The sequence below is a fragment of the Psittacula echo genome (genome assembly GCF_963264785.1).
Source record: "Psittacula echo genome assembly, chromosome: Z".
Classification (NCBI taxonomy): domain Eukaryota; kingdom Metazoa; phylum Chordata; class Aves; order Psittaciformes; family Psittacidae; genus Psittacula; species Psittacula echo.
This window is the reverse complement of record NC_137742.1, coordinates 29,276,936-29,297,574: the sequence shown is the minus strand read 5'-3', so window position 1 is coordinate 29,297,574 and position 20,639 is coordinate 29,276,936. Positions and strand designations below refer to the sequence as shown.

At 39.9% G+C, this 20,639-nt stretch overlaps 1 protein-coding gene across 1 annotated transcript in view; it reads left to right on the top strand.

Moving 5' to 3' along the window:
• The window catches only part of PGM5 (phosphoglucomutase 5), a gene marked incomplete at both ends in the record, with an annotated part of 69,273 nt that overhangs the window by 27,145 nt on the left and 21,489 nt on the right, over positions 1 to 20,639 (top strand). The window contains one exon of the mRNA XM_080637572.1: positions 12,324 to 12,439. Within this exon, the coding sequence (XP_080493698.1) occupies positions 12,324 to 12,439 (116 nt within the window). The remainder of the gene's footprint in view (positions 1 to 12,323; positions 12,440 to 20,639) is intronic.

Genomic DNA, 20,639 nt, shown 5'->3' with positions numbered 1-20,639 from the left:
TCATTTAGAAATGCGTAAGAGGCCTGATTCGTGTTGGTTCTGCCAATTACAGATTTTTGCTGACATTATTACCAGTCTATGAGCTGCATGCTCCCTATCCATTTAAAATCTTTCTTTTGTTGTTGTTGCTTTGCAAAAATTGTCTTTGTGGTGCATATCACTGAGCCTGAATAATCACAGAGTGAATTTAGGTTCTTGTACCTCACTAGAACTAAGTATTAGTAGAATGTCCTGCTGAGTTTGTCATAATAGTATTTAACTACAGCTTAAACTAACCCATCAGATCCTTGCTTTTCTGTTGTTATAGACACCATCAAATGCAGAATGAATCAAGCTCCACATGTCATATGTTTTCAGAGCACTTTGTTATTTGTACCAGATAAGTATATTCTTTGTTTCACTAGAAAGAGTTGTGGAAAGCCTGGCAGTATCTTTTTGGAAATTCCTCAAACAGATCATTCAGCCCATTAAAATTTGTTACTAATGAATAAATGAGAGTCTTGGCAATGCTTTAGCATGCCTGAAAGTATTTCCATACCTGAGATAAAATGGGCAAAGTGTCTACTGAGTTCCTCCTGCCTGTTGCTCATGCCCCAATGTAAGGAGAGCTGTTTTACATGCTCCTTACTTAACCAGCTATCTTTAGGATCTTTTAAACATCACTATGTGACTTGAGAGATAGCTGGGAAGTCACCATAAGTGACTTGAATACATATGGGCAGAGATTCAGAAAAGAAAAATAGCTTTTTAACATTCAGTAACTGTTCATTCTAGGTTTTCTTCTCCCATGTGGATATGACAAACTGGCCTTCCTCCCACAAGCTTTGGAGTCCATCTCAGCTACAATTCATTGATTTGACTGATACCTGGCCAATCTATTTGATGAGCCTTGAGTACAAGGTTAACTAAAGTCATATAAGGGACAGAATTTTCCTACTGGTACTTCTGGTTAAAGGCAAAGGAGGGGCGTGCAAGAGCTAGGCAGGAAGAACACATGCTATCTATAGTCTCAGCACAAACATTTCATCAGTTCACTAAAGAATCATTGGGCTTCCTTATGCTGTGTGTCCACAGCATCCTTGTTTTCTATATAGATGTACACAATGAGGAGAAACCAGAAGCAAGATTATGAACATACCCATATTTGCACATTGAAATTACTTCTTCCCTCCCTTTAAAACAATAAACCTTTCATCTTATCTTTATTTACACAGACCTATCCACCTTGGCATCATTTTTTGTCTCTTCCTAAGGGCACTATTTCTGCTTGCAAGGTACTAGATTTGTTAACAGATTTCTTGCAAATGGTTCTTAGAGTACACATGACCAGTCTTGCCTTATAATGGGGGTGCTTAATACAATAAAGCAAAATAGTTGACTTCTGCTTCTTGGCACCCGGTCAGCAAAAAACTCAAGCACACTTAATTTTTGGGCTCCTGAGAACCCCAGAGATTTGAATGGAAATATGAAAGCCTTTGCAAACGTTTATTTAAAAAAAAATGAATGTTGAATGTAGAAAAAAGAAATTTAGCACAAATATTTTTCCATGTTTTTCCTAGTTTACCATGACTTTGATGTTTTCTTTTTTCCCCCATTTTATTATGTACTATCCTCATGTCATGGTTTAAGCCCAGGCCATAAATTAGAACCATGCAGTCTACTTCCCCCCATCCTTTCTTGCCCCCGCTCCTGGAGGGATGGGAAGGAGAATCGAAAGAATGCAACTCCCAAGGGTTGAGATAAGAACAGTTTAATAACTAAGGTATAACACAAATCACTACTGCTACCACTAATAGTAATAATGATAAAGGAAATAACAAAGGAAGAGAATGCAACTGCCCCACCCACCGACCAATACCCAGCCTGACCTGAGCAGTGATCTAACCCTTCCAGGTAACTGCCCCCAGTTTATATAGTGGGCATGATGTGCTGTGGTATGGAATACCTCTTTGGTTAGTTTGGGTCAGGTGTCCTGTCTCTGCTTCCTCCCAGCTTCCCCTCCTCCCTGGCAGAGCATGAGACTCACAAAGTCCTTGGTCAGAGTAAACATTCTGACCAGCAACCGAAAACATCAGCTTTATCAGTACTATTCCCAGGCCGAAAGTCAAAACCACAGCGCTGCCCCAGCTACTAAGAAGGAGAAAAACTGACTGCTGCTGCTGAACGCAGGACACCTCATTACTTTTTGGCAGTGATCCCTTGTATAAAACGTCCTGTAAAGGAGAAATTGAAGTTGTGCTGTGACTGAGTCAGCATCCCTTAACATGAACCTCCTAGGTTGCTTCTCGTCATAAATCTCAGCGTGGGTGGCATGCTGGAGCAGGGCTGAAAAGACGTAAGAAGACATGGAAGTGGAAGCGGCAGGAAGAACACAACTCAGAAGACTGGTTTGTGTGTCCACAGACAGTGCTGTAGTTTGAAATTGTATCAAGCTTGTGAACATTCTGAACACTGCTCCAGCTAAGGAAAATACAGTGCAATAACACAGTAAAGCCTGAGTCATGCCTATTTCATTCAGTACAGTGTTTTTCATAGAAGCATGGATAAGCCCACATGTCTACATGGTACAATGCACAGCAGTGCAGAGATATTATCTGCAGTCCCACTGCCTGTGTGTTGGCAAAGCACCAAAGCTGGCTTGTGAAGGAGACCAACTACGGGGAGCACAGTGCCACAGTGATGGGACCAGACTGCTTCCTGCTTAACAGATAGCTTCTTTGCTGTGAGGTTGTAGATGCCTGAACCATGCTCAGTTGCACAGTACTGATGTATGTTTTACTGTCATTTGCACCTTCAGAGCTGCCGAAGGTTGGTGGGCATCCAGCAGGACTTATCCTAGTCCTCTCCTCACACAAAACTTTGGGCTATGAATTCTGTGGAGCTGCACCTCAGAAGTCCTGCAAAGTTGCTGCTGGTCTCATTGTTTCTTTTTATCCCATCATATCTGTGTTTCTCCTCGCACTCAGCAGAAAAGGACACTAGTATAAATACTGTACTTAGAATAAAACCTTGCTCTTTGCAAACTCAATCCAGATACAAGCATTCAGTTTGTCAATCTAGGTTACTTTTAGACAGTGAATTTATTCTGATTTGTATCATTCAATGGGAGAGAAAAAAAAGGGATATCATGGCCATGTGAGGAGTTCAAAAGGGTAAAATTATTAATAGGTTTGAAACAGAATTTTACACGCAACTAATTCCTAGTAGAAAGAGCTGAGAATAATTTCTAGCAGTTAGTAGTGAATTCGTGTAAGACCTGGTTCCACTGCCAGTAATAAAAGCACAATGTTTCGTATGGAATTAAAGGTTTCTCATAATGATTAATTTTTAAAAGAGACGGGAAGAATTACTTTTCTCTTGAGCTACTAATGTACTTTATTACAGGTGAATTCTTACATTGGAAGCAATTTCAAGACAGTACTTGTTAATACCCCTACCCACAGCGAACACCGAGTTAGTGTTTATTCAGTTTAATTACTTTCTTATTGTGCAAATGTCTAGCTTCTAGCTGTTGTGCCCGTTTCTGATTCTTTTCTGAACATCTGCTCTATGCTAAACTCTTTCAAAGTGCTGAGTTTTTTTAAAAGCTCACAGAGCGGATTTTCTTTTCTGTGTGATGACTGCAAAGAATTTTGTGTTTTATAGTCTGAGCTACAGTGCTTTTCATGCTGACAGCACTGTCCATATCATGATAGTCTGGCTGAGCAGAACCAGATGTTGTAGGCTCAACGGCTGGTTTCCTGTCTGAAGCAGAGGCTTCTGATGAAGTCCAGTTTTTTCATGGCAGGAATTCTTTAATGCTATATTTCCTTGAAAAGAAAGAAAATTCTTAGTTTCCATGTGCACAAACTTCAATTAAACTGAATTAAGCACTTAGCTCTTCAGAGAGCTTTTTTCTCCCATGGAATCTCATAGCTAGGACTCTGTGTTATCATCCAGAATTCAGACAGGAGCTTACAAGCCAAAGCTGTAGTCAAGGCCTTAAAACCTAAGCCTGTATATGAGGTCTCTTCCAGTGCAAATTCTTTGACGTAATTTAACTTCTTTAATGCCTCAAATTGGGGATGGTAACAATCTCACTGTGATAATACATATGTAACTTGCATGCTATTGATAGTTTTAACATTGGCAGTAGTTTTATATCTTGGTCACTATGATGGTAACTTACTTGCAGCACCTGCAAATGCGGGGTGAAGAATTCCAGCTTTGCATTGCCATCCACTTGGTGTATTTGTTAAATGTGCATTTACTGTCCCTGTTAGCCAGTGAATTCTGCATCAGTGGCAGTTCACTCCACAGCAAATTAAGGAACTAGGCTAAAGCACAGTATCCATGAAAAGTATCCTTGCACGTCCTTCCCATAGTGGACAGGATTATCACATTAATTTTGAAGACAAAGGCAGATTCAGCAGGGAGCTGTGCTGGCTATTTTTACTTTGACCACTTACTCCCTGAAGAGCAAGGAAGAGGCAGAGACATTCTGCAGCCCTTTCTCAGATGTCTGAAGCAGAACGAGCAGCTGTTGGCCTAGTTACAAGTGCATTTCAGTTCTGTAGTGCTCCCATGGCTCTGTAGCTGGCAGTGAAGTTAGGCACGTGAATTTACTTTTTTACCCCCGGGACTGAATCAGAAAGTTGCCTGTTGGGATTAGGTCAGAAATTACCTTACCATTATTTTGTAAAGTGTCTCAAGTACTTTAAAAACTACTGTCTTTTTGGTATGGTGAACAAGATGCTGGTAACATTTTACAGAGTCTGTGTGAAGGAAAACTTACTGGTATGAAGGACTGAGCTGTGTGTTCACACCATGACCTATAGGGGGCAGCGAGGAGTATAAGTAACTGCAGGGCTCCAGTGTGTGTGTTTGAGCTCCCTGGTAAGTGTTTGCACCATCCTTGCGAGTGTGTAGTGTTCTCGAGTCTGCTCCACCGGGAGACAGAAAAAGTCCAGTGAACTTGAATGACCCAAAGGGAGATACTAAGTTTGGTTTAGAAAGTTAAAGGCCAGGGGCTGATCTTCCACACAACAGTTCATGTCCTTGGAGTATTGTGGTTGTTCTGAACATTAATGTGTTCCATGTAGCTCAAGTAAGTTTCTAGTATGTATCGTTGCTGTGTGTTGCAAGGCATGAGCAAGGTGGGTTGTGTTTATAGGATCTTAACTTTCTGCTGGGGTAATTTTCAAGTTTTGCTGTTGAAATCTTTCAAACATAGGGAAAGGCTGATGTGAGACTGAGAGGCAGAAGAGAGTATCAGAACAGTTACCTGGCACCACACTTACATAGTGTTAATGCGGAAGAGGCTCCACTGATTGAAAGGGAATTAAAATTGTCCTGATTAGAACTGAACCAGGAGATGATTTCTGCAATTTTTAGAATCTGTAACTGTCCTCAGAACTATAGTCAGACAAAAAAATCCACCTGAAGTTAGCAGTTTTCAAGACAGAAGCTGCCCCTGAACACCAGACCTTGATTCATTGTACTTTTAGTCCACTTGCAGAAGGATTTTAGAGTTAAAAATTGGTGAGGAAGGAAAATAAAAAAAATGGGTTTTTTGGTTTTAGGTCCTTTGCAGCTTAAAGTGTCTTCAGATGTTTTTTGTGTATTGATTTCTGTTATTATGGTATTTCTTAGTGACATGTAGCATACTAGAAAACAGACATGGAGCTTGCCTACTGTTCTTTTTTTGTGCTTCGTGTTCCTGATAGCCTGTCTGCCAGCCGTGGCAGTTTACATCTTATCTTAGTGATATGTCCTAGTTATCTGTGTTGTGTATGAGCCCTTAGCATTCCACTGCTTTTTGCTTAATAAATTGAAGACTGGGAAGAAGTAACATTGTTAATACTTGACCATATAAGGGGGGTGACTCTTGTTTTAGTTCTGCTGCTTGCACAATATGCAGTTGAAACCTTTTAAGGGAAGGCGGTGCAGACAAAGTGAAAACATCCAGGAGCAGAACATCCATTTCACATAATGATGCCAGTGCTCGTGCTATCATTGCTGCTGCTGGGAATTTCTCAAAGGTTGTTGGAGCTGCATAGTTAAAAATGAAAGACTTACAGGTGGGACTGAAGAAAAAAGTTAAAACCATTTAGTTCATGGCTCCTGCAACTTGAGAAACAGTAAGAATGATGAGGGAACTGTCCAAAGGTGGGCTGAATTAGACTTCCAAAGTTGAGAAATGGAGTAGCAAAGATGTATTCAACATCGACAAGAAGAGACCACAGCAAGAACAAGTGGAAACATCATACAGTGGGAATGGAATAGGGACTTTGTGACTTAAAAGGCAATGAATATTGTGTCTAAATTTTCAATAAAATTTTAAAAATAATTTCTTTGCAAATAAATTTGATTGATGTAGAGGGAATGAGATAACTGTAAATTATTGGATGGAAAAGAAACTGTGGAAGCATGATAGGAGTTCAATCCTAGATCTCCTCTTACTACTCCAAAAGAATGAACCCATGGAATGTTAGAACTGGTTGCAGGTATGCTGAAGTAAAGTCTATCAAGGCAAAGACTGTACAATATGGTTAGGGAATGACAAAGGCAAGATTTCTAATAATGAGATGGAAAATGGATGTAGGCAAACATAAATCAGTTATTTTGATCTCAGAAGTGTTCAGAGTGTTATATGCTTCAGGCCTTATGCACCTTTTTAAGTGGAGACCCAATGTGAAACCTTTTTTCTTCTATAGCTAGTAACTCTGAAAGTTCAGGTTGCTGTCTTGTGAAATGCTCGTACCACACACTGTCCTTCAGTGGCCCACGTGTGTCCCACAGATTGCTTCAGTTCCTGTTTGCTAGGGTCTGAGAGTGCTTATCCTTTTGCAGAATCAGGCTCCCTGCAATCTAAATTACAGCACCTTGTCTACCTCAGCACTGGCTCCACAGAGAGGAGTAGGATTATTAAAAAAGTGTATATTGGAACACTATGCTGTATTTTGAAGTGCGCTCACTCAGGTGTCTCTGCATCTTTCACACGTGCAGCTGACACCTACAAGTGGTAGAAGATTGGAGACAAGGACTTGCAATAGCCACTTCTTAGTGATTCTTTCATTAATACCTCTTTCTTCCTCCAGCTTAAGACTCCAGGCTGAATGTGATGCTGCAGTTTACTCTAGCCAGCATTTCACCTACAGTGCAAAATTCCAGCCAATCATTTACAGCAGCTCATGAGACCTGTCAAAGAAAGTCCTTCCGCCAGTGTTGTGACCTTTATCTTCGTGGCAAACAGGCGTCATGACTGTGGCAGGGTAACGTCGTTTGATTGACTGGTCTATGCTCAGAAGTTATAAAAGTTTCACTAGGCACAAGAAAGCCAGCTTGCTGCAGGCCATTTGTTACACCTGAACGATGTGTGTTCATCAGGACGTTTTGTGGCATTGTAGAGATTAGGTTGAAGCAAACTTCCCTCTTTCATTAATGTAAGTCAGGATAATTCTGCTGAAGTGAGTGATATTTTGCTAGTGCAAAACCACATTGACCTGGAGATACCTCCAAGGACCACTTTGCTTTATTATCCCATCTATGAAAAACAGTGTGTTGTCTCCTCTGAAAACTGAAAGAAAGCTACTCTAGGATATTCTTTTAACCTTTTTAAAATAAAAGAACATTCTGTTTTTTCCCCCAGTGGAACATTATCTTCTTTACACAGTTTAAGCAGGATAATATTTTTACTGTAATTTCAAGGAAAATCATCTGGACTATTAAGGGTGCTGTATCCTCTTGTTTCTTAGTTAGGTGACATGCATATGGCTATGAAGGAAGAAGATCTGAGATATTCAGATGTGTAGCTGTACTTATTAGTAGTACATTGCCTGTTGCAGAACAGGTAAGTTTTCCACATTAGTCTCTTAAAGCTTTCAGGATCAATTTTAGAATTAGCTGATAATTTCTTTTTTCAAAAATCCTAATCTTCACAGTGAAGATTTTTATTATGTTCATTCTTACCTTTATTATGAACTGGCCAGCTCGTGCTTTGATAAGACTTACTATAGATTTCAAGAATTAGCTTAACAATTCTGTGTTGGTATTAAATACTCCAATAATTACGCTTTCTAGTTAAGAGATAGCTCAAACTGCTTGTCATGGTTGCATTGTACATGTTGTAATGTTTTAAAAAAAAATTGGTTGGTCAGTATAGGTAGTGCGGGATTAGCTCTTCAAAATAAAAACACGAATGAAATTGTACGGTAGGAGGGTAAACTTAAGTATATAACATTACAAGAATTTATCTTCTTATTGTGATTCACTAATATCTCCCCATTTAAAAACAGCTGCTCTTGCTTTTTTTAAATTTACAAAATATAGTTTTAAATAATGTGTGTAATTGCAAAAAGTACAGTTCATTCTTCTTGGATTTTTTTTTTTTTTTTTTTTTTTTTGCCCCTAAACTGGTATTTTGGCATACTGGGAACAGAAATACCCTTAGCTCTGGTATGGACAGAATAACTAAGGTGATTGTCCTTCAGTTTAGGTCCAAGCGTAAATACTCCATTTCCCAGTCTAGCAACAGCTTATTAGCGCTACACACAGACAGAAGAAATTTCATTGTGTAATCTCATTGATGTAGTGAGCACTTACGCTGAAAGAAGGCAAGCAAGAATACTATTTGAAGTCAATCCCATTAAACATCTGAGGTGACAAAAACCAGAACGTCCACGGTTTTTTGTATTCCTTTTACGTAGTTCATACTTAGGGAACATATAAACACAGGTATATCAACTATGTGGTTAAACATAAATAGAATGCCTTTACTTCAAACAGACTAGCAAAATGAAAGTATCATATGGCTTTTTTTTTTCTTTCCAATTTTTATTTTGAATTGCCCTGGAAGTATGTTCCATTCACCAAGTTGGGCCTTTTCACAGCTAATACCTCCACCTAGAGACCTAGAGAACTCAGAGACTTGAGGTATTGCCCTTACAGGAACACTGCTGCATCAGTGTCTTGATGTGTTTTTTACATATCTGTATATACACACGCATATATTTATATAAAAATATATAAATATATATACAGGACATATAAAATTTACTTTGATGAGACCTCTGCAAGATACAAACTGTTTGTGGCACCAGTTCCAAAACTCACTTTCTGAGAGAAGTAGTATCCTGTCTGACCAAAAGGTCTCATACAGATAACACAATCTTTATGGTAACCATTTTCCATTTGTACTGCTCCAAATGTAGGAACACCAGTGTAAACATACAGAGAGAAAAGAAACTTAAAGAGCTGTATATATATAGATTTGTTTGCACTGTCCTGTGAAGATACATTGCTAAGCCCATCATAGGTTGTAATTAATGAATCTGTGATTTGTTAGAGATAATAACCTTTACTGTGACCCACCAAGCAATTCTTCTGGCAGAATTACAAGTTCCACAAACCCTGATCCCGAACATTTAGTTGCCTAGCAAAATAAAATATTTTCTTAGCAGCTTTCAAGCTTGTCACAGAGTCATATGCTGCATTGGGTAGTGCTGGAAATCTTCAGTGGTACATAGAAATTAATTTCCAAATTTTGGTCCACGAGGGATGCTACCCTTTTGTCTCAGATTTTTTTAAATCTGGCTACTTGATGTAGCAGTGGCTGAAGCCTCTGATTTTGTCTTTTTGTCTACAAGAAAGCACATTGGTGAATGTAAAGTGGAAAAAAAATTTTCGTGAATGAAGTTTAGGGGTTGTTTTTTACTAAAAACCTGTTGTTCAGAAATATGTGAATGTAGAAGCATTGAAAATTCCTCCCCCTTCCTGCATTTAATTTCTGTTTTCCCTGGTGTTGAAGACCTAGTAATTTGCCAGTTACAGATTATTAGTTTCCTTCCTCTGAGGGTATTTTCCTGTAGTTTGCATTGTTATTTCTTTGATCTGTTGCAGCACATAATCTCTCTTACCCTGCAGCTTTGAGAATTTTTTCTCAAAGAGAAGGCATCTTCTTGTGAGAACCCCTGTCATGTTTCTGGGGGTAATCATTTGCCTTAAATGTCTATAGGCTGCTGAAAGGCACATTCTGAATTTATTGAGACTTCCAGTGATGATTCTTTATTTCATTAAAATGGCAATTGAAATGGAGTATGATTATTTTTAAGTTTTCTCCTATTTACTCTGCTAAAGTCTTAAGAATCAAGAACAAAACAAAAAAAAATTGCAAGGAACAATCTGTCATATTTCACTGTAAACTTTGTATACATTTATATGTCTGTGTTTATTTGTTTGAAAGGCTTAGTTTAAAGTAGACCCAGTGTCAACAGAATTAATACCTGTATTTATATCTAGTATCTAGTGCTAGCTAGTGCATAGAAATCTTTGAAACCATTGCAGACCCTGAAGGCATTTGGTGCTGGTCACAATAGATCTCTCCAAGGCTGGCTGTCCCCAGACCAGAGGAATACAGAAAAGTGAAAGAGAAAGGATTTCCTTCTCCAAAACCAGTACCAGGATATGGGAACATTTCTGCAAGCAAATATATTCCTGCTGTGTTGTTAGGCTATCTCAAGAGAATTGGTTTTGCTATCTCAAGAGAATTGGTTTTGCTCTCCCAGCATGTTAGCCATTGTTTTTCTGGTTGATTGTTTTCTACTTTTTGGCAGTAGGGTTGTGTTCCCAGCCTGTAGTTACTGTCACACAGAGATTAAGTCCTTTTATGTTCTTGACTTTCGCAGAGCCAGGCAGGAACCTGTTCAGCTGTGCACTGCATAACCTCCCTTACGCAGGAACATTTCTAAGGGCCAGTAATACAGCTACTGCTACCTAACACTAAGGGGTATACACTTGCCTCTACCTCTAAACTAGAGACATGAAAACAAAGTTCAGGATTAAGCATTTTGATTTTTTTTTCTCCACGTACCTCTTTAGCACTTTGTAAATAACTATCAGCAATTCTTACTCTTGTCATTTACATCTCACTCTTTTTAGATGTAATATATGTACAAAAATTAAGACCTAGCCTGAATAAGAGACTTCTATAGCAATGAAAATTTATTACATAAAAAAGGGGGAATTTGGAGACTTAATACCAATGCTGATTAACAATTTGAAGATTTCAGAGAGAATACGTAAGGGCTAAACTGTCATTTAGGTTCATTTATGCACCAGATTTTGAAAGGTTCGGTATGTGCATACTTGGACAGTTTGTCCCCTGTGCCTTATGCACTTTTTAAGACAGAGGGGTGGACCGTCTGAAAACAGATGTCTGTCTGCTAATCAGAAAGGTGACTGGTTTCACCTTGACATGTAACTTCTAGGTTGTTTGTGCTAAACATGTTGAATCCCATGTCAATTGGTATGCTTTGCCTGGGCTTGGCTGCAGTTAAAATTATGTAAATCATTTCACAGCAGGTATTCTTCTGCAGAGATTGAATTTAGGAAATGTTTATTAGTTGTAATTGATGCAGCAGTCCTAGGTGGATTATAAGATCCTTTTTACTCAGTCATATTGCTGGACTGTATCTCAAGTCTTATTTTTCATATTGAAAATAAACAACTGGCTCCAAAAATTCTAGGCATACAATGAAAAGAAACAAATAGAAACTAGAAGAATGGTAATATTCCTTCTGCATAAAACCCAACTCAGTAGTTGGTTCCTTCAAGGATTTTCTCTGTCTTCTTTCTCATTTTTTAGTCCAAGAAAGAATTTTTACACTATGGTGTATAACAGGAATAATTACCAGTTCACAACCTGGGAAAAGAAAACAACATCTGGCTTATACAGCAGTTTATTTTGCTTCTTGCAAATACTGACAGGTCAGCCAGCTAGTGGGAGCATTTCATCTAGGTGCATCAGAGGAGACAGGAAAACTTAAGTCCAGACTCAGGTTGTGACCAGGATAGCTCTCTTAGAGGAGATGTCACATCTTGGAAACACTCCTGTCTTCTCTTGCCTTTGAACACATGAACATAAGAAAAAGTGTCTTTCGGGCATATCAGTGTTGGCCACCCTGTATTTTGTAAAGGAAGGTACTTCAATATGATGCTTTAACTGTCACTAGAATATTAGTATAACAGAACTGTGTATCTCTAGATAGAACTGTTTCTGGCTCAGTAAGAAGGGAAAGACACTGGTAAAGCCTATTGAGGTGACTATTTTCCAAAATACTAGTTAGTATATAAACTACCTGGGTTCCTGTTGAAGTCAGGTGCTGAGACAAGGATCAGGTGCTGTTGATCTGTTCTGTTTTGTTTTTTTTATTTTTGTTTATTTTATTTCTAGCCCAGCTGTAAGGAGATGCAGCAAGACCTCGAATATTCCTCAGCTGATCTCACGCCATATTTTAAAAACAGCGTCATCTTAATCGTGTGATGTTTTGTTGTCTATTTTCCAGAGTGGCAAAAGTAATGAAGGTTCCTGTGTATGAGACACCAACAGGATGGAGATATTTTTCCAATCTCATGGACTCTGGACGTTGCTCGCTTTGTGGAGAGGAAAGCTTTGGCACTGGTGAGTAATGCATAATCAAAAACTTCCACAGACTTTTAATGACAATTTTTAATTTTCCTCAGTGCTCAAGTCAGAGCCAAAAGAATCAGCAAAGTAACTGCCCTGTGCTGGAACAGTGAACTGTTAGTTGTTCACACCTTGACAGTCTTCTTGCAGGTGCGGTCCAGTACCTTGAGGTATGAAAAATGTGGAGGATAAACATTCAGAAGCCATAGGCAATCCTGTCACTGTACAGATGGTTTGTGGAGGTGCCTGACACTCTCTTTTGCTTTGAACATAATCCAGAAAGGTCTAACTAGTTCCACTGTAATAGTCTCTTCACAATCTGCAACTGCATTTGGAGGGATTTTGCTTGTATGGATAAACCACATGTTTTTTCCTAAGGGGCTGCAGTGTACAAAGTATGAGCATTGGTATGTCTAATGATATGTCTAATCAAACTCAGAAAATAATCATTATAAGAAATTCAATTGTATGTCAGGATCTGTGTTTTCCCTATGCATTTTTATTTTGCCTGTCCCAAGAACCAAACAATAGAATGCAGAATGAAAGATATATCTAGCTCTCATGAATTCAGTACTGACAGGAAGCATTGCAACAAACAATTGAAGTATGTAGTCTATTTATCTGCACAAGTGTGGTCTTGCTTCATGAGAAAAACTAAATAAATTTCACAATGTTTCTTTTTTTTTTTTTTGTTTCCTGCATTTTGGCACAGAAATTAGTTCTTTGTATTTGTTGGTAGGATTATATTACAAGTATTTTTGAATTCGCACATATCAGAATAATGTAAACATTTGCTTGGCTAAAAGTTTAGTCTATATTTTAGCGTGAGTTCCATGAAATTCTTTATTTTGGTGTAGAGTTCTTTGGCTACAGCTTTTCATAGAAAATAAGTTATGATGCATTGAAACTTGCTTATAAATTTCATTTTGCTTTGGTTGAGTTAAGTCTAGTATTAAGTTTGTTGGTTGAGGTAAATCAGAGCAGAATACTGTTTATTTTAAAATGGGAGTATCTTTAAGCCATAGACATGCCACTTTATTTGTTAGCCTGTCATTACCTGTAAGTATCTGAATGGACTAAGAAGGAAGAACCAAAATTGTTTTAGATTTCTTCAGATATCTATCTGTAAAAAGTAAGAGAATTTAAATTAATAATGAAAGTTTATTATCTCTTTGTTGTGAATGGGAACCAGTGTCCCATGATTAGCATGCCTTGGCTTAATTATGACTGGATTGCCTTGAATGTATATTTTAAATATGTATTTTGAAAGGGTGCTCTGCAAGGTTATTTAGTGAGTTGTAACTTGGAGAGTGACAGGAACATCTTGTACCTTTCAGGATGCCCTGATATTTATTTTGGTGTATTGTTAGACAGCATCTCCATTTGCCTGTAAGAGGTCTGGAATAGGGAGTTTCCAGCTCTAACGGCTTTTTGCTGCTTTTCAGCAGGCCAGTTCCGTAACCCTTCCCTCTAAATATTGAAGCTCCTCCTGCTCATCTAAATGCAGGTATTTCCATGCAACTTGGGTGGTCTTGAGACATCAGTATGACTTCATTAGCTCCCAAATTATTTGGAAAAATCTCCTGCCTTTATTGTCATGCTGAAGAAGGGGAAGTGTGGGTTTTGACTGGAAGGACCTTGTAAAAGGTCGATGTTGAGTTCCCATCGGCTGAAGTACCTCTGGGCACCTTAGCCCCCAGAGTGCAGCATCACCTGCTGCATGCAGTTTTATCTGTCGAGGTATGTCAAGTGAGGAGGGGTGGCCTTTATTTGCCATTGCCTCAGGCCTGTTTCTGCTTGGGAAGAAGCAAGTAAGGCTCCTAGACCATATTGCTCTGGTGATATGAGTACAACTCTTCCAGATGCTTTCTGTCTCAGGGAGAAGGGAGTAATCTTTGGTTGCTTAATAGAAGCCTTGTCTCCTTTGAGGAGACTTGCTATTAAAACTGTATGGTTCAGTTATAAAAAAAGCCAAATACCAAATTTCACATGCACAAATTCCCATGCACAACGAAAAGGCATATTCAGGTCTTGTTAAACAGGTTGTCCCAAGCACTGGTGAACTTCAGCTCTGCAGATCAGGAATCAAGAGAGGTGGTTTCAGGAACTGATCTACTGAAACACTGAGAGCATTGTGGTCTGTGTTGGCCTAACTTTATTACCCTGAGTATTGATCGGGTGGTTGCTGAAGTTGGAAAAGAGGAACAAGTGTCTCATGAAGGTCAAGCAAAGATCTCTGGAGTTTATCTGTTCTTCTAGGTAGGTAAGATAATTTCTCTAATTTCTCTCTGTTCATGACTTCTTTCCTTTGCTTGTGTCCTTCTGTAGGGCCCTAAACCAATTGCATTTTGTACTATACCCTCTCTTCCGATTTTTTGAGGTCTCCTGACCTCAGACAAGTCTCTGCACTCTTAGTGATCTCTGTGTTTCTGTCTTAATCTGGTTCTCCTAGCCTATCATTAATTCTTCAGAGTCCTAATAAATGCTAAGGGTGCTTGAACAACATATTGCTGGCCAGCACGGAGAGCAGCTCTACACCAATACCTGATCTGTGCATCCTGGTACTTTCTGGTCAGATGAGCTTTGTTGCATGCACTTAAGTGCAGAAAGCCTCCTGACCTGCCATTTAAACTAGTGCCATTTAAAGGCTAATCTGAGCCCTCAAAATTCAATACCATGGCATCCAGACAGCTTGAGCCCTTGTTTAAACTGGGTCCTCAGTCCATGTATAGTTGCTGCATAGATGAATCATGGCAGTGCCTACAGGGCAGTTATGCAACCATTATGATGACTAAAGTTTGTTTCCCTTCCTTACTTAGTTTTCTTATCATCTTTCAATTCAATGCAGCTGTCTGAAAAGATCTCATATACCAGCAGGTTTATTTGTAAAATACAGTCTGGTCTGTAGATGACCAATACTTTAGCAATGTGAGCTGGTTTTAGCAATAAATATTTACCTTATTGCAATTTTTTTAGTAATGTCCTCAGCTGTGTGACACTTCACGAGTTTCTGCCAGTATTGGGCATTTGAATCAATTTTACAGCTTTACCCTTAATAATATCTATTTGGAGAACTGAAACTTGGCAATTCTTTATATTTCAGCATGGAATATTTAAATAAATGTACTACATAGCTGATCAGAGTTGGAAACTTGCTGTTCTGTGCAAGAGAAGGGGGCTTTACAGATCCATAGTCTATCATCCAACTAACAAAACAGCACTGCAGACCAGTTGCCTGTGTACCCAGGTAATCCAGGCCAGCTGGAATTTCCAAATAATACAGAGCCCTGGTTTTGTAGCATAAGGGATTTTGCTCTAGCAAGTAAATAAATCAAATTTTCTGCTATAAAAGGACAAAAGATTTTGAAAACATCCCCTACGGCTGTGTTTCCCAGACTTGTTTTCTGGCAGCTGATCTTGGAGCTCAACCAATACTTTAAAAACTTCTTCCATTTTTGTAGCAGTGTGGGGAGCTTGTCAGATGAGGTTAGTAGCTTTCTGATTCTATGACTAATGTCCAGGACACAGTTCAGGGAAAGGCGTCAGCAACAGCAGTTAGTCTCTACATTTCATCAGCAAACTATTAATCAGGATTAGAAGAGCTGTGTGTCTGATTTATCTTTCTGCAGTTTAAGCCACTTCAGTAATTGCTACATATTTCATAATTTGCATGCTTCATCTCCAAATTTCCTGATTCTATTAACATCAGATTCCTTCTCCTGCAAGATTATGTGGAAGAAGGACCAGTGGAGAATACAAAAATGTGCTGCTGCTGAAATGAATGAAAGCCTTAAAAGAGCTGTTTGCTGCTATCTATTATAGTAATGCAAATCTAAAATAATCTCATTAACTTGAATAAAGGGACAGAGCAGAATGCCTGTAAATCTCCATTTGCCTAAGGTATCGTCAAGTTTTAGATTGCTGGATGATAATTTTGTAAGACTCAGATTGTGTGCAAACAGAATGATTTACCATGAGTTTGTATCTTCTTTTCAGTGAGGTTTTTATTTAAAAATCACACTTACAAAATGCAATATGCTAGACAGAGATGACTAACTTAGGTAAAAGCAATTACATTTTCTTCATGCATATGACCCTTAGGGTTCACTGTCTCTATCAGGACTGGAAATACCACATACAGAAGAAGTTAGACGTATAAAAAACAGCCTGCATGTCCAACGTCTTTCCAGTATCAAAAAAACTATAATAAGAACATTTTTGCATGATCTTACTTTGTTTCTCAGGCTACTGCCTCACAAGACTTTACTTTAAGCCTGTTTAAGCTGAGTACTTATTTATGAATACGAACATACTCAGAGTTTTTCCCAGATTGTTTATTCTGAGTCTGGCCATAGCAATTGACTATCACAGTAGTAAAAAAGAAGTTTTGCTACTGTTATATGGAAGAATGTGTGACAATTAACTTAAAAATTGTTGAAGAAGTTGCAGTTACTATAATTTTCCTTACTGATGACAAATTAAATATAATGGAATAATCAGAAAAGTATTTGTTGAGTCCTGTTCTGTTGTCTCTTTTAGCTTCAGCTCCTTAAACAGAGTCCAGAATTCATTATTACCTTGGGTGGTTCAATTAAATGTATCACTGAGAATTATCCTCTGATTGCTGAGAGCCCTTAGAAAGCTGGAAGGACTGTTAATATTGCAGTCTTAGGAATACATAGTTTCAAGGCATGTTTTACTTGATCCCTCTGCGCAAGAGAGCTCTGCCTTTGCAGATCCACAGCGGCAGATGCTGGATCAGCTGGGAGAAAGCAGCCCTCAGGAGAAGGACTTTGGGAGTATTGGTTGATGGGAAGCTCGCCATGACCCAGCAGGGTGCAGTCACAGCTCAGAAACCAACCATACGCTGGGCTGCATCAAAAGAAGTGTGACCAGCAGGTCAAAGGAGGTGATCCTGCCCCTCTGCTGTGCTCTTGTGAGACGCCGCTTGCAGTGCTGCATCCAGCTCTGGGGCCCCACCACAAGAGGGACATGGATGTGCTTGAAGGAGTCCAGAGAAGGCCACAAATATGATCTAAGTGCTGGAGCACCTCTGCTCTGGAGACAGGCTGAGAGAGTTGGGCCTGTTCAGCATGGAGACAGTAAGGCTTCAGGGTTACCTTCTAACAGTCTTCCAATACCTACGGGAGGCCTACAAGAAATCTGGAGAGGGACTTCAAAGATGTGTAGTGACAGGACAGGAGGGAATGGCTTTAAACTGAAAGAGGAGAGATTTAGGTTGGACATTAGAGAAAAATTCTTTTCTGTGAGGGTGGTGAGACAGGTTGCCCAGAGAAGCCGCGGCTGCCCCATCCGTGGAAGTATTCAAGGCCAGGAATTTAATTTTCCAAACGAAAGATGGGCAATAAACAAAACAACGTATGTGCATACAGTAACCCGGTTGACCAATGTGCTGGTGGAGTAGAAGAGTGAATAAACAATTTCCGAGAAATCCCAGTTGTCGATTTTCCTCCTCCTAAGAATAAGAAACTGAGACAGTTCTTGGGCACATGTGATTATTGTTCTATACTCACATCAGGCAAGTGTTTTTAATCTGTGACTTTTGTTTCTGGAACAGTTGTGTTGTTTCCAGCTTTTCTGCACAGATTTTTGCCTCTGAATTGGTTTCTTCCAATGCTTTCTCTTTCCAGAGAAGCAACAATCTGTATGTCCTGAAGGACACACAAGGACTCAGCACATGCCAAAGCTGCTGAATGGATCAGAAGAATGATACATGTATGCACTTATCCCTCTTCATACAGGTTTATGAGCTTAAGCCATGCCAGAACAAGGCTCAGTGCACAACAAAAAGCTGTACAAAAAATCTTGCATTCATGTTTTGCCGCACCATTTTGGTTCACTCAAAAGCGTTTGTTAAAACACATCTCTTGTTTGCTGTTCAGTTCAGACCATCATACAGTTGTTGTGATGTATAGACCATTTTGCTGAATGAATTTTGTGCCTTTCACTGTGTAATTTGTTGGCCTGCAGTCCGCAGAGTGTTACACAACAGGAGAATAAATGATCATTTTACACTGGCACAAATTGCTGAGGTGTTTAGCTCAATATCATGTCTCCAATTCTTGATGGTGTCTGTTGAGACACTTAGGCTGTTTACATTGCTGGTAATGTCAGCCACAGAGATGACTTTTTAGGTGAAGCTGAATTTTCCAGTGTTAAGGATGAACAGCTGAAAGGAGAAGCAGGTGGGTTAGGAAGGAGAGGAGCAGCCATGGTGGAGTCCTTGGAAGAGAACATGCTTCTACCAGGGCTCTGCCCGGCCCCAGGGGCGCCCCCAGCCTGCCCAGGACACTGGGAGTCAGCCCCTGCCCCAGTGATGCTGCAGCAGGACCAGTCTCCCATCTGCCCATACCCCTGTCGTGCCTGACTAGCAGCCCCCCAAGACAGGCCTACCCATTGTCCCACATCCTGGCCTGGCCTCCACCCATCCCCGTCCCCATGGACGTGCCCAGTACCCAGGGCTGGGGCTGCCCTTGGGCCCCCAGCTGCCCAGCTCCTGGCTGGAGCAGTGGGGTGGGCCTGGCTGCTGGGCCCTGCCCTGCCACCCCAGGTGAGCCCCAGTGCTACCAGTCCCAGGGGCTCCACAGATGCTGTGGTGACCTGGGGACTTTTCCTGCTGCTACCAGAGGAACGATGTACACTGATTGCAAGGGGCATCTCTATTCTAGGTCTGTCTTTTGGCGACAGTGGCAGAAGCCTGCACCATTATCTGGGAACAGAATCTTGGCTGCAGTAAAAATTACTGTGACCATGCTGTCTGCTTTGCTTATGAGTAAGCTGACTTTATTATCCATAGGACATACTGCTGGTGTTTCTGTAAAACGCATCCTTCAGCTGATTTAACATGTTGTCACAATGAGAGAGTAGAAAAGGTGAAGACCCGATTGTTCAAAGGACTGACTTCCTGTGAAGGAACATGTTTTCCTTCCTTATCTGAAGCTATTAAGAAAGCTATGAGAGCTTATAAATAATGCTGCCCTTTTTCCTCTGATTAGTTGGCACTCTGTGCTTTTACAGCTTCCAGGGCTCTGGAGCGGGGAACAGAATGAGCTGCTGCTCTTCCTGCAGCAGCCCCTCGCAAACCAGCCCGTAGCTGTAGCTGTTGTAGTAGAAGACTGCCCTTGTTGCAGGAAGCTTAGAAATCAAGGCAGATAAAAAGTGGCAGAAAGGCCCTCCAAGAAGAGGGGCTGCCAAGTCCAAGGTAGCAGCAGTGACTGGAGGGTGGACATCAAGACTGAACCTTAAGAGTTACAGTGGCTCTCTGCGTATCTTGCAGTTTTCCTTATATGTCTTTAATTTTCTGTTGACAGTTTTTCACATGATTAACAGCTTCAGTGCATCAATTCTATTATGAGAACTGTGTCTTCTGCCAGTGGCAAGACACAGGTGACAGTAGACCATGGAGGCTATTATGTAAAATCACAACAGTAGACCATGGAGGCTATTATGTAAAATCACAGCACTGTGAAGCAGTCTTGCTGCCACAGGATTTTTGTGTTTGAGGAAGGAGAGTATTTCGTAAGACAGGTTTTCAAAGACTTTTTAGATTCCTTTAAGTATCTTCTAATGACACGGTCAGTTCAATTACCTGATCAGTAGGTAATTCGTGGAGGAAACAGAACTTCTGAATTACTGCACTTCCTTTGTACTCAGGGTTTTAATAACGTGTGACTAGACAGAAAATTGTAAGGTTGCAGCTAACAAACTTTAAAAAAATCTAGTGTTACTATGCCAGAGCAATGACCACATATTTAATATCTCTTCAGGTCTTTTGACTCTATTAGCACATGTAGTCATCATCAGTATCAGAGTGTCAGGTTTCTTGCATTTTACGTTGTGTTAATTCTCATGTGTGCTTCCTCTTAATTTTTTGGTAATCTGTTTTAGATATATATTGCCACAAAAGCTTGTTCAGAATTACCCAAAAACAGAGGGCACTTGCTGAGCTGACCAGGAACCATTCCATGAAGGTCTTCTGTTAGAGGATACTGATTTTATTGAAACTTTTTGCCGATTAATACATTTCAGTTTTAACAGGCACAGCTTAGCTTCATATATCTGGTTAAAATACATTACATGCCTATTGCAGAACAGTCTATTGTTCTGAGTTGGCATTTTGGCTTTGGGCATGGAAAGTGCAAGATCAAGTCTGTGCCCCTTTGAATTCAGACAG